Source organism: Python bivittatus, unplaced genomic scaffold, assembly GCF_059951505.1.
Source record: "Python bivittatus isolate LINGU-HERP-01145 unplaced genomic scaffold, Pbiv_v1 ctg000070_np1212, whole genome shotgun sequence".
NCBI classification, from domain to species: Eukaryota; Metazoa; Chordata; class Lepidosauria; order Squamata; family Pythonidae; genus Python; species Python bivittatus.
The window spans coordinates 45,320,993-45,334,029 of NW_028277034.1; the positions used below are offsets into that span (position 1 = coordinate 45,320,993).

Below are 13,037 nucleotides of genomic sequence, written 5' to 3' on the forward strand. Positions count from 1 at the left end.
ATATCTCAAATTGATTTTTTTTTTCTTGGCTTCCTTGAGCAAGCTCTCTCAGCTATAAGAATATTTCTGGTTCTGATCAAACAGAGCAACACTGACATCTTATGGAATAAAGAAGCTGCTGCAGGGATACAAATAAAAATAACTGATTTTAAAGGAAAAAAAGAAAAAACAGGGTCACTCCAGGCACAGCATTCCTAATGTAAGTTTTAAAAATGTTTAGGGCCAATTTGGAAGCCTGATTTAATTTTACTTAGAAATCGCTCAAGCGGAGGCTTGGCAGCTCAAGGAGAAAAATACAAAACACAGATGTGAATGCCAAATATAATCACCGTGATATAATGACCAGAAGCAGGCAAGAAACAAAAAGCTTCAATAAATATATGGAAGGAGCACTAAGAGGCAGGGTGGTATTGAATAATATCAGTGGCCTTTCATAGAAGAAAATCATAATGGATAATTTGGTCACAGCAAAAATGAAATTAGAACTCCCTCTAGGAAAGAACCAGAGGCACAGAGAGCTGCATCATATAATCACGCAAGGTTTGTTTTACTGCAGTTGATTTCCAAATGCACAGAACGCTCATCTCAACTTAGAGCAACAGCTATCTAGGAAACCCTTGATACTCTTGAAAGAATGCATTGATCTTTGAGCTGCTTCTGGAAAAAGGCTATTAATTACATACTGTTTTATTTCTGCCTCTCTCTCTCCCTCCCTCTCCTTGGCTGTATTCTTCAGCTTAACTGTCTTTAAAATCAGCTATATCTTCAGTATTTCTGGATCTAGTCATTCCCTAGTTACTCAAGGCACAGCAAAATCAGCATGGGAATCAAGGAATCATGGCCCCCACCACCCTCACACAATGCACCTCAAAGGGCTTCCTTCCTTTTATATCTGAAGGACATCTTGCTGCCTACAAAGCCTCCTTTACCCAAAACACCATCCTGAAAAATAACTTTAATTGGATAATCTTAGCTATTACGTTTGTCTCTACAAACATGTATTTTAAAAAAGCAACACTACCCTCTTTGGGAAAGTGACTGAATACCACGAAGACTTCACCGAAGTGTGTTTTTCTTTCTTTTGGCTTGGTTACGTTGTCAATTCCATGTTGTACCCCAATTTTCCTCTAGCCTAAGTAAAACCTTCAAAATAATAATTTTGTACCCCAATTTTCCCTCTTGCCCAAGGAATCCCTTCAGTATAATGAAAAGCTCATGAAGTGCCTCAAATTTATCTTTGTGAAGAAAAGAATATAAAGATCCCTAGTTCTATAAAATTTACTCAAGAGCGTAAGGAGAAAAGGTTCACAATGTAAACAAAGAAATAAATAATACAATAGATGGACCTCCAGCTATTAAAAGTGAAATTGGATTATGCCTCTAGTCCTCTTTAACCAGAGAAGCACTGGATGAAGTAGGCTCTCCCCCAAGAAAATTTATGCATCTTTATACAAGTCAATTCTTAAACAAGAAATTGAACGCTGGCCTTACAGAATCATATTGTCCAATTGTTCCTTTCCATTGACAAGGAGGCGTAAACATTACTTCTGCACTGCAGGTAGGTAGGGCAAAAAGAAATATTTTTTTCAATTTTAGTTTTCTTACACATTTATATCGGGTATCTTCCTATCAAGATTTTTATATATATTCTTGTTCAAATGCATTCATATGTTTTGCATTTTTTTACTGTTATGTTTAAGAAAATGAACCCCAAAAAAAATTTTTTTTTAAAACATGACAATTTATGCAGGAGGAGCGTCACAGGGCTATGTGGCACTTTCCAGCTGAAGGGAAAAAAGAGCTTCAGAATGTGCAGGGATGCACATGTAACAGCAGCCTGCAACTCCTTAAAGCAGTGACCATTTTTCCTGGAATTGTGCAACTGCAGCACAATCCCAGAAAAAAAAAAAATCACAATGGCTTTAAGGAATGGCAGACAGGTATGGCGTGCATCCATGCGTGCTCTGAGACACCTTCTCCCTTTGAAACTTAGGCACTGCACTAACCCAGTGTGCACGTTATTCCAAATCAATGGCTATGCTTGCTCTCCAAGCCCCATGGCAGGCACTGCAGTCCAACAAATACTATTCCAAAGCAAACACTAACTTGTTTAATTTAAACATTTAAATGTATAATCATCAATAGGATTATTCTTCAGTCAGTTATTTGATCATTTATCTTCTGTCACATCAAAAATGATCTTCTGGGGAAAAATTGAAAATTTTAGCAGACCATACCCAAAGGTCTACCCCCCCCCCACCTACCCCTCTGGGGTTCAGGGCCTGCATGAAGGCCTCAGATTGTGTATTTCTGGCTTATTCATACATTTGTTTTGAGATTATACCAGAATCACTGCAGCTTCACTCCTTAAATTCTGCTGCAGGAAACAGGTATGAAAAAAGGGACATTTCTCCACTGAAATCTCTTTCCATTCAACATGATAACTAGCCTCTACTTTTTCCCTAAGAGGAGAACATTAAAGAGAGTTGTGCATGTGAGATGACCCATTTGCATTCAACAGTGACTCAAGCACCATCTAGAAGTTTTTATTGTCACCCCTCCCAAGTTGAAACATGATTTGTTATATAAAAGTATACTCCCACTAGAGTCAGAGACTTCTTAGGAGAGCACTGTTATGGCACTGTGATATTTATGCACGCCCACCATCCAGATTATCAATTCCATCAGCTATCCAAGGTCTCAGTCAGTTATCTTCTAAACTGGAGGTGCTCCAGACCAATATGGACATTTCCTACAGATAAAGCATATGCTTTCAACTTTTCCTATAGCATAGCTCCAGAAAACATTATGCTTGTAACTGTCCAGTTTATCCATAGGTATGCAACTGTTTTCTAAATAAAGAACTGGGATCCATAATTCAAACTTACTTCAGGCTCAGGAAACCTGAGTCATCATCACACTACTAAAATTTCTATTTATGCTACCAGATTTTGTTTATTCATGAAGAACAAGAGAGAAAGAAGCAATAACCACTGGAGGGTTTGTAAAACTTACCAAGCTATTCATTTTAGAAGATGATGAGCTTGTCCTCTGTTTTCTTAAACAATTCAGCTCTTCTGGGTTTCCATCCTTTGGCTTTAAGATCATCCGGCTGTTCCCAGCAGTGCCTTCTGAAGAGGATCTTAGACGCTTCTCTATGAATCTTCCTTCTCGAAATGGACTAAAATTACTAGGAAGACTCACTGCAAAGTAAGATATGCACACTTATTTACAATCACCATCAATGATGCAAACATTATTCAGAAATGTCTCTTTTAATCAAAGGTGCATGACTTGGAAGTTGCTGAGCCAGTTAAATCTTGATTTGGGTTTGCCACCCAGCTATTGGAAAATTCTGGCACAATATTATCATAGTGAAAAAAAATTAGATTTGGGGCAAGGGGGTATTACAGTGCAGAAGCTAGGTAGCATTATGCCAATAATTGCATTCTAGGATCTGATATCCATAACTTTCAAATTACAAGAGAAATGGATAATGGAATTTGAAGAATAGCTTAGAGACAAGCAAGAAGATGGAATTAAAAAGCTGTGGAATATGTTACAGTAGAAACTCATTGTGCTACAAACCAGAGTAAGGTGGAAGAATGAAGTCAGATTTCTTTTTGACCATCATTTGCCTCCAATGTCTCCCTAGAAATTTTTGTATGATTTTGAATGTGACCCCTTAAGCCAACAGATGGCTTCAATAGAAGGGCTTTTAATAAATCTTCCTGAATGCTTATTTTAGGAAGTAATAGCATCCATTGCTATGTGTCTTTAAAAAAACTAAAAAAAACCCTAACATCTTTGTAATCCCAAATAATTTGGAAAGTATGACTGATCATTCATTTATAAGATCTCTCACCAGTAACTTGGAGACCCAAGAAGCAGCATCTTCATGACACGCCAAGCATAACTGGTGTCATCTAATATTACTCATACATCATTAGAAGCAAACACAAAGTTTTTAGAAAAGAACATTTTTCGGAAGACAGCAGTGGCTGAGCATACATACCCTTTGCATGGTTTATTTCATTTCCCTGCTGTGTTTGAAAGGACTGAAGTTCAGAAGACAAAGGAGTGATCTTAGATTCAGTTCCTGGAAAGGTTTCTCTTACATGTTCAGATATTCTTGCTTTTTGTTGGTCCCTCTGTAATCCTTGTGCTTTTGGAGAACATTCAGTTATTTCTCCCTGGTTTAAGACAAAGGCTTTTAATTGTGCTTTAGCTCCTGAGTTTACATCTTCTGGATGGCTGGTCTGTTTAGCAAAGAGCTCTGGCAATAATACTTTTGTATGCTTTCGACTTGAATCAAGGATTTCTGAGAAAGCACTAGCTTCACTGAGCAGTACATTTCTAGACCTGTAAGTTTCAGCACAAGGGGAAATACTTTCCGTAAGGTTTGTTTTCCTTGAAAGAGGAGCAGCAGCAATGGGATTAGGAAAGGTTTGAGAGGTAGACACATTGTGGGCCAAGGTTTCTGGGTGCAAATTTCCACAGGTGGGCAGCCCATCAACCTCAGAAACAGAATCTTCGGTCAATGCTAGAAACTCGGATGGTGTCTGTACAGTTGTCAAGTCAGTGGAAAGCATTGGTGATTGCAAAGAGCTGCCTATACATTCTGAAGGAGAGGACTTTGCAGACACAGGATCACTTTCAACATTGGATTTAATATCCAACAAGCAAGAAGATGGTTGCACACAGGAAACTGACTGACTCTGAGGGACTGGCTTTGAGAATCTGTAGTGTGTTGAGAACGACTTGGGGAGAAGTTTCCTTGAGGAATGTTTAACAGAAGACCTGCTTTGGGTCTCTGTAAAGCCAGAGTCATCACCTTCATTCTTCCCAGAACTTATGCAATTTATGAAAACATTCTTATTGGTTGAGGCCTCCCTCCCCTTTTCGAAGTCCTCTGTCAAGGACCTTGTTATCTTTTTATTTCGAGAACTTCCAAAACCAACGGAATGCCTCCCTCTGTTCTTCACGTGTTCCTCCAAACCGAGCTTTTGCAAAGTGCTGTGGCTAGACTGCGCACCATTCAAAATGCCCACATTCTGGCACGAAGACTCGGTTTTCTGATCACTCCCCTTCCTGTGGTGGAAGCTAATGGAAGGTGTGCGGAAGAGGCTCCTGCGTTTGCCTGTGCTACCTGAACTAGAGTTGGTGCTGGAGGGAGAAGAGCTGTGAACCCCAACAGTACTGTTGGAAGTTGGTGATGATGGGAGGGAATCATGTCTTCGGTTAATACTTCGCCGGAATATTGGCAAACGGGACACAATGATTGAACGCCTCGATCCTGAATCACCCATCAGGACCCTGTTGTGCTTGGCTAAGCCCAGCCAGTATTAAAATCTGTTTGGATGGAAAAGAGATGATATTATTATTATGATGATGATGATGATGATGATGATGATGATGATGATGATGATGATGATAAAAGACCAACTCATTCATAAACACATATCAATTTCACATATACAGAAAGAACATTCAGAATCAACATGCTGGAAAGAACCACTGTGCCATCAAATCCTCTGTGTGTCACGGTAAACGCCTCACACTTCGGAGGTAATATGGAACCGAAACTAAGTTGCTGAAACAATGTTTTAATGCCAGAGTCACCAGAACAAATAGTTGGAAAATGGAACTGAAGGCAGTTCATGTCAGAATACAGGTAATCCTTGTTTAGCGACCATAACTGGGGCCAGCAACTCCTTCATTAAGCAAAGTGATTGCTATATGATACCACCACTGTGCTTAAGATCTTACTTCTGCTTTCCTTTGCTTTCATTTCATTTTTATACTCTATACTGTGAAGGTCATAATTGCGAGAATTGGTTGCGAATTACTTTTTTGTCATCATAACTGTGAACAGTCACTATCTGAGGCAGTCACTAAATGAGGACTACCTGTACACAAATCATAGACCAGAATCTACTTTGTCCTTGGAATCAGATGATTCAACTACCAGTACTTACTCCATATACAAGGTCTGTGCCACACCTTTAGCAACCATCCCACTGTACATCTAGAACGTTCCTCTACCTATCTCTACTGCCTACCTACTGAACCTGCTGCTTCACCACACATGGGACAGAGAGTTGGGGATTCCTCTTGTTCACCCTACCAATTGTTCATCCAGTTCAGTGTCCTGTGACACAAGCAGTCACACAAAGCCAATCAAAAACTCCTCTGTCCCATTCTTTTTACCAAATATTTATTTTCCTTTGTGATTTCTTATTTCAACTCTGCCAAGTTCATTTCCAGTTAGAAATTTAAATGGTTTTATATATTTATCTGAATAAGAAAATTATCCTGTTTGTCTTCAAATTAATCTTGCAGTGTGGTCTACCTAATACACATTTGAATGGAAATTAGTTTTTGTAGGACATTCCCACCTTGTGTTTACTTGCTCTGATTGTGTAGTCGGATGGGGAAAAGCATAATAAAGCCATTACATCTAAATAAATGCCTATGTAAACAAACTTTGATGTTTCCAAAGAAAATGGATTAGGAACCAATTCCACTCAAGATTTGATGGTATAAACCTTAAATCAGTATGGACAGTGTATCTCTATCAAGCCAAAGTGAACAGATTGCACCTGTATGCTGGCCACCAATGTTTAATAAACTTTTTTCAGAGAGACCATCACAACAGGCAGTTTATCAAGCAGTAGACAGCCATAATGCAAGACTGATGTGATGTTTAGCATTGTCTGGTTTAGTAGCTATGTAGACCTGCTCTTTAACAAGCCAGAAATAGTATCAGTCCAAAATCATTACTGGAAAAAACAAAATTGTCTTGATAATCATATTTAAGCTTTGGAACCTGTTTATTTCCCACTGAAGAAATTAAAATTATGTTAGATCTTTTCATATTCCAGTTTCCCATCATTACTCATTTTTATGGCATTTCTCTGTGTATGCTGCTTTGCACCTTTTATCCTAAATATTCTCATAAAAAATCTAAACAGATAAGCTATGCTGAAATAACATACTTTCCCAAGGATCATCCAGGGAACTGCATAGCTAACTAGAGGTTTGAATTAATGCAGGATACCAGACAATATTCTCACAAAGCTCTTTCACTGACTGCCACAAGATTTCCCCAGTTGTACATCTGCCAATTCTAATATAACAGTTATTCTGAGCTATTTTTTTTTTATTTCACAAATTCATTTTTATACTCTGTACTGAAATCCCTCTGCAATCTATTTTGTTTCAGAAGAGGGGATTTCTCTGCATGCCTCAAGTAATTGTTTGGGGTTTCTTTCCGCTAAATAATTATATATAACATCATTGCAACGCTGTGGAAAGATCCACCCATTTCTCTCTGTGGAGAAAGCACCACAAGGGAAGGACAGCATAAAGATAAGTTTTGGGAGAGAGGAAGAAAGGAAGAAATAGAGATAGGTTGCTGTTACAAAGCCCTTCATTCATATATTTGTTCAATACTCACAATACTGATTTTCCACTTGAATGCTTTATTATGACCAAAACCCAGCAACTTAAAATGTCCAGACAATAATACAACACACTATAAAACAGGCAGTAACATAAAAGCAAGAGAGGATTACTGTATGTATTCCAACTGAAAGATAGTTTACAATTTGGCTGGTATCCCCTCATTTATCCATGGCTGCATTGTATGTGTCACCATACAGTATTTTGCTACATTACAGATAACCAGAGAATGTTGCCTGGTGATTGATTGATAGATTGATAGATATATGTACTGTATGTGTGAGACAGAGAGACAGACAGACAGAGAAGGAATTTGTTTAGAAATAGTTTCTAAAAGGGGCATAATAAATGTTTTGAACAGATCCCTACAAAATTCTCAATAAAACAGGACAGGCCCACCTGGTTTGAGAAACCCTAAACTAGGAGGACAGCTATGTTCCTCAGGGCGACAAGCCCTAGTAAATCTAATGTCCAGTAGAGCAGATGTTAAACTGAACCTGAAAGAAGACTCTGCTATAGTGAGTGAATCACAACATATATGTAGCTGGCTAAACATTCTGGTTCAGTCTCCAAGCCCTAACATTGTTACAGATGACATCTAACTAATTTTGTCATTTAAATGACATTTAAAACAAAATTAAAACAAAAATGTCATTTAATGTCCAGGATTCATTGTTGAAGAAGTCCTCAGCATGATCATAGTACATGGCCAACAAAGCTGTAACTCAGCCCTTGATCCAACTGGGTCCTCAAACAGGCCAAATGAAACTTATAAAGATTACTGGAGAACGGTTAGAGTCAACATTAAATTTTAATCAAAAATCGAGATATTTTCTTTTACATGGTTCTGGAGGTACCTGGTTGAAAGAGAAAATAACGGAATAATGCCTACTGTCATTGAAGACAGTAGTGGTGTAACCCCTCTTGGACCTCTGAGATTTTCAATTATTACCACATAATTGTGAATACCCTTTTCTTGGGCAAGAGCACAGAAACCACCCAACTATAGCCACTCCACGTTGCAGTGGTCAGACTGCACCTAGAACACTATGTCCAGTTGTGGTTGCCACAATACAAAAGGGACACCAAGGAACTGGAAAGAGTGCAGAAGAGAACAATGAAGATGCTAAGAAGTTTGGAAGCTAAATCCTACAAGGAGCATTTGCTTCCAACCCTATGATTCTATGATTCCACAATGTGAGATTGGAAGAAGCTGATTATCTATTTCAGTCTATTCAACTTAGGCCTGGGTGTAGTGTGGAAACAACCTAATTAATTTCCTTTTCCAGGACAGAGAAGGGGAGAGTAGTGCTGTGTGGATCCCCTTGGATCTCCAAACTGATCATGGATATTTCTGAAGAGGAACAATTGGGAGCAATGTTACACTGATTCCATCTCTATTTAGTCTCAGAATTCTACATTGTGGGTCCCACAGGGTTCTATTCTTTGTTCAATATCAACATGAAACTGCTGAATGTGTCATCAGTATGCTCTATCGTTCAAATCTATCCCTGCTTTTCACTGAATCAGGAGAGGCACTGCAAATTATTGCCAGTGACAATGAAGTAGTTATGAGCTCGAAGCCAACAAAAGGTGAATCCAGACCAGACAGAGGCAGCAGCATCCACAGGGATGGGATTCAAAATCTGACAGATGGCAGGGGTGGCATTGTGATCTAAACCCTATCACCCTAACACCATCCTGCAGTTGCCAGTGGACAGAAGTACTCTGAATATATTTTTTCTAGGGCTGGCAATTAGGAAAGCAGACTGTTCTAGACAAGACAGTACTTTATCCAAAGGGAAGGTACATATCTTAGAGGTTCCCCTTAATTCCCACCTGTGAGTAGAGATACAAGCTGCCTAAGGGCAAGAAGAACTTCTTTACAGCTACAATCTTATTTACTCTGTGACTGATGTCCTCATAACCTCATAAAAACACAAAATCTTCAAGGGGATCCTTGTAGTAATAAAGCTACCCTTGGGGCTACTCATGAAGATTTTGTATTTTTATTTGGTACATGTTTACATCTAAGTACAGTACAGGTGATGTTTTTCTAACTCTGCATGCTAGACTAAGCTTTGATGGTTGAGGGTGGATTAAAAACCTTAAGAATCACTATACCACATTGGTACTAAAGATGGCCTTGAAGCTGCAACTGGTCCAGAAGACAGCTGCTGGATCATTAAAAAAGGTTGCTAAATGGAACAATATGATACCAGTTCTGAAAGCCCTGTATTGACTGCCTGGAGGTCAATTCAAAGTCTGATATTAGTCTCTAAAACTTAAATGATTTAGGATTCAACTACAGAAAATATCACTCCTCCCGATACTAGACAGCTAATGAACTAAGATCACTAGGGGAGCTTTTGCTCATGGCCCCAAAAGTTGGGGTTCATAGATGTAGCCTCCCACCAAAACTCTCTCCAGAGGGAAAGTCAGCTTCTCCCCACTATCTTTCTTCAGACATCAATTGTCTACTTGTCCAACAGCAGAAACGTAACAGAAACCTAAGAGAACGGGAACACATTTGGTATGGTAGAAGCTGGCAAAAGAACGATCAAATCTGAAAATGGGTTGGATCTGGCCTGGAACTATGGAGAAAAATAATATCAGGGGAAAAAAATCCTCAGTGCATCCCTGTGGGAGAGACAGTTGGGCAGTGAACTGGAATGCTGCTGACTTAATTTCCCTTCCTCCTCCCTCTCGATCAGGTGACCGAGAGTGGTGTCAATGCAGTCCATCCACTAACATATACCAATCTAACACAAAAGGAAAGCCAATACACAAACATGTTATTTCACTGCACAGAAGAAAATACAGAAGCCTCCTGTGGTCACTACTGAAAAAACAGCTGGAAAGATTTCCAGACCCCCCCCCCAGGAACCCCCAACATTAATACACTTTAATTCATTCATTCATTGTTTTAAGAGTTGATGATTTCATTTTGATGATCTTATTGAAGATTATTTTTATTCTCCTATTGTAATCTGCTCCTGGCTCTTCCAAGAAGAACAGCAATATAGCAATAAATAATAACAACAACAACCTGAAAAGTAGAATTTCCTGTTTTAAAATATTAGCCTGACAGCTGTTATCTTCTAAGATAGCCCACTGCAAGATTATATACTGGTTCCACGTTTCAACGTGGATCTGAATATCTTTGTATAGGAGACTAGAGGCTGTGAATGAAATGCTGACTTAAGATTCAAGCACATCTGCTTATACACCTCTGTATGATTGATTTGCATTCCGCTTTTTGTACAGGAACAGATACATAGTACCCTTTCCTCCCAGTTTTTTCCACAATAACCCAGTGAAGTAGTTTGAGATGAGATTGTGCAACCTTCTGGCACTCTACATAGAGAACTTTATGAAGGGTCGGTCTTCTCCTGGGGGCGGAGGAGAGAAAACCTTGAAAGCAATTTATTTTTTGTCAAATTGAATGACAATGATCAAAACATTGCAGAAAACATTTTCAACATATTTTGAAAAAAGAAATTACTCAGAGGCAAACTGTGCAGATAGAGACAACTGCTATTTTATCAGTTCTTTTTACCATTTGTATGATTTCAGTACTGAATTTTGTTCTATGTATGGCTAACATATTTTGCATTTATACAATATAAACTGGTTTTGCAATCCACTTGGGGGAGACGGAGAATTACACATTCATTAAACTAAACTAATTTAAAAGTAACCTAAAATAACATTTAAGGAAATCAAAATTCCTGACCCAAAGAAGCATCCCAAAATGCTGATCTTCAGCAAAATTCATCAAAAAGCTATGGCATTTTTTTTTCCAGAGCTGACTCTGCAGGTTCAGCTTACTCAAGGAACAATGGGTTCCCTTGGGCACATTTTTTTCCTAGCCATAATTATTTTTATGCATGCAGAACCAAAAGGCAGAATTACAGCTCCAAGGGGAAAAGATAGTGAAGCTCTAACTTTTAGCTGATATTTCATCAGAATCACCATATAATATCATAATTTATATAAATGTAACAACAGTATGGCTGAATCACAGGAGGTTAAATTCCAGCACAGAGTTTGCTTTTCCCTGCACATTCACACACTCACACTCAGTAAAACAAATGCTTGCTGCATTAGCAAAATAGCTTGCATGAGAAAAAGCTGCCTGTGCTGAAAAATAGTTTGCATAAGAAAAAAAATGATAATGAACTTCTGTAGAGGTTGAAGCTTATGTCTATTATGGTTGACAAACACAATCTAGCAGGCATGCACCTAGTGGAAGGGTTGTTTTTTTTTTTTTGTCTGCACTCAGTCATTGCTGACCCTGCAGTGACTGCTTGGACGAGTCCTTGCAGTTTTCAAGGCAATTGTTTTCGGAAGTGGTTTGCCAGAGCCTCCTTCCTAGGGCAGAGCCCAGCTGGCGGGCGCAGGAGGCGGGGTTTCCGTTGCTTCGCGCCCTTTTCGGGCGAGCGCGGTTGCACTACCCGGCAACTGCTCCCAACTCCTTTTTGCAAGGCGCCACCAGTATTTTTCCTCCCACTGGAGTGAGAGTACCCATTTATCTACTCACGTGAGTTTTCGAACTGTTGGGTTGACAGGAACTGGGGAGGAAACAGGAGCTCACCCTGCTAACGCGAAGGCTGGACTCGAACCGCTGAAGCGTCGACCATTTCTGGCCGGCAACTTTCAGCGTCATTAAGCCACTGCGCCACCGCGTCCCCTTCAGTGGAAGGGGTACAAAAGAGAAAATACCCACTCTTTTGAAAATCTCCAACTTACACCCAGAGATGCAAATACAGGTGTTCCTCACTTAACGACCACTCATTCAGCAACCATTAAAACTTGCAACAGCGCTGAACAAGTGATACTTACAACTGGTCCTCAGAGTTTCGGCTGTTGCAACATCCCTGGAGTCATGGGATCACCGTCCAGGCACTCGGTGCCCAGCTTGCAATTATAACATCATAATATCCTGCAGTCATGTGGTCGCCATTTGCAACCTTTGCCAGCTTCCAACAAGCAAAATCAATGGGGGCCGGCAGGAAGTCACAAATGGCAACCATGTGAGGTTCTTGCTTAATGACCCTCAGTGATTCACTTAATGACAACAACCGAAAGTGCTGTAATTTTCATCGCTAAGCAGCACAGTCACATAACGTTATCCTTTACAATCATGTTGCTTAGTGATCACAATTCCAGTCCCAATTGCTGTCATTAACCAAGGACTACCTGTAATTCATCCTTGTGGCTTTCATGTTTTGAATATGGCTTTTGTACAGCAAGTGTATACTAACTGTACTCTGTAGTATGTTGGCTTAACAGCCATTTTTGTTCAGGACAGGATTCAATTTGCTAGAATGAGTTGTGACATTGTAGAATCTGTCTATGATCTTTGCAAGATCCAGGGAGTAGACTCAGCAATTTGTCTGCAGCACAGGTCACTATTCTTTGGACTGTATCTAAAGTTGGAATAAAGTTACCAAATTTAAAATGTTTTGTTGTTAGTCTGCAAGCATCACACTTAGACAGAGTACAAAGCATTTCTTGGTGACTGTAGGAGGGTTGTGAAGTCTGAACAGTACACAGGTTTACGGTCATAC

The 13,037-nt window shown here is 39.4% G+C and overlaps 1 protein-coding gene across 4 annotated transcripts in view; it reads right to left on the reverse strand.

The window, feature by feature from the left end:
- Window positions 1-13,037, reverse strand: part of CCSER1 (coiled-coil serine rich protein 1) — a 738,752-nt gene that overhangs the window by 613,452 nt on the left and 112,263 nt on the right. For all 4 annotated transcript variants that reach the window (XM_088133054.1, XM_088133055.1, XM_088133056.1 and 1 more), the window contains exons 2-3: window positions 4,016-5,352; window positions 3,016-3,203 (exon numbers count right to left, since the gene is read on the reverse strand). In XM_088133054.1, coding sequence (XP_087989180.1) covers window positions 3,016-3,203; window positions 4,016-5,309 — 1,482 coding nt within the window. In that variant the 5' untranslated portion in view covers window positions 5,310-5,352. The remainder of the gene's footprint in view (window positions 1-3,015; window positions 3,204-4,015; window positions 5,353-13,037) is intronic.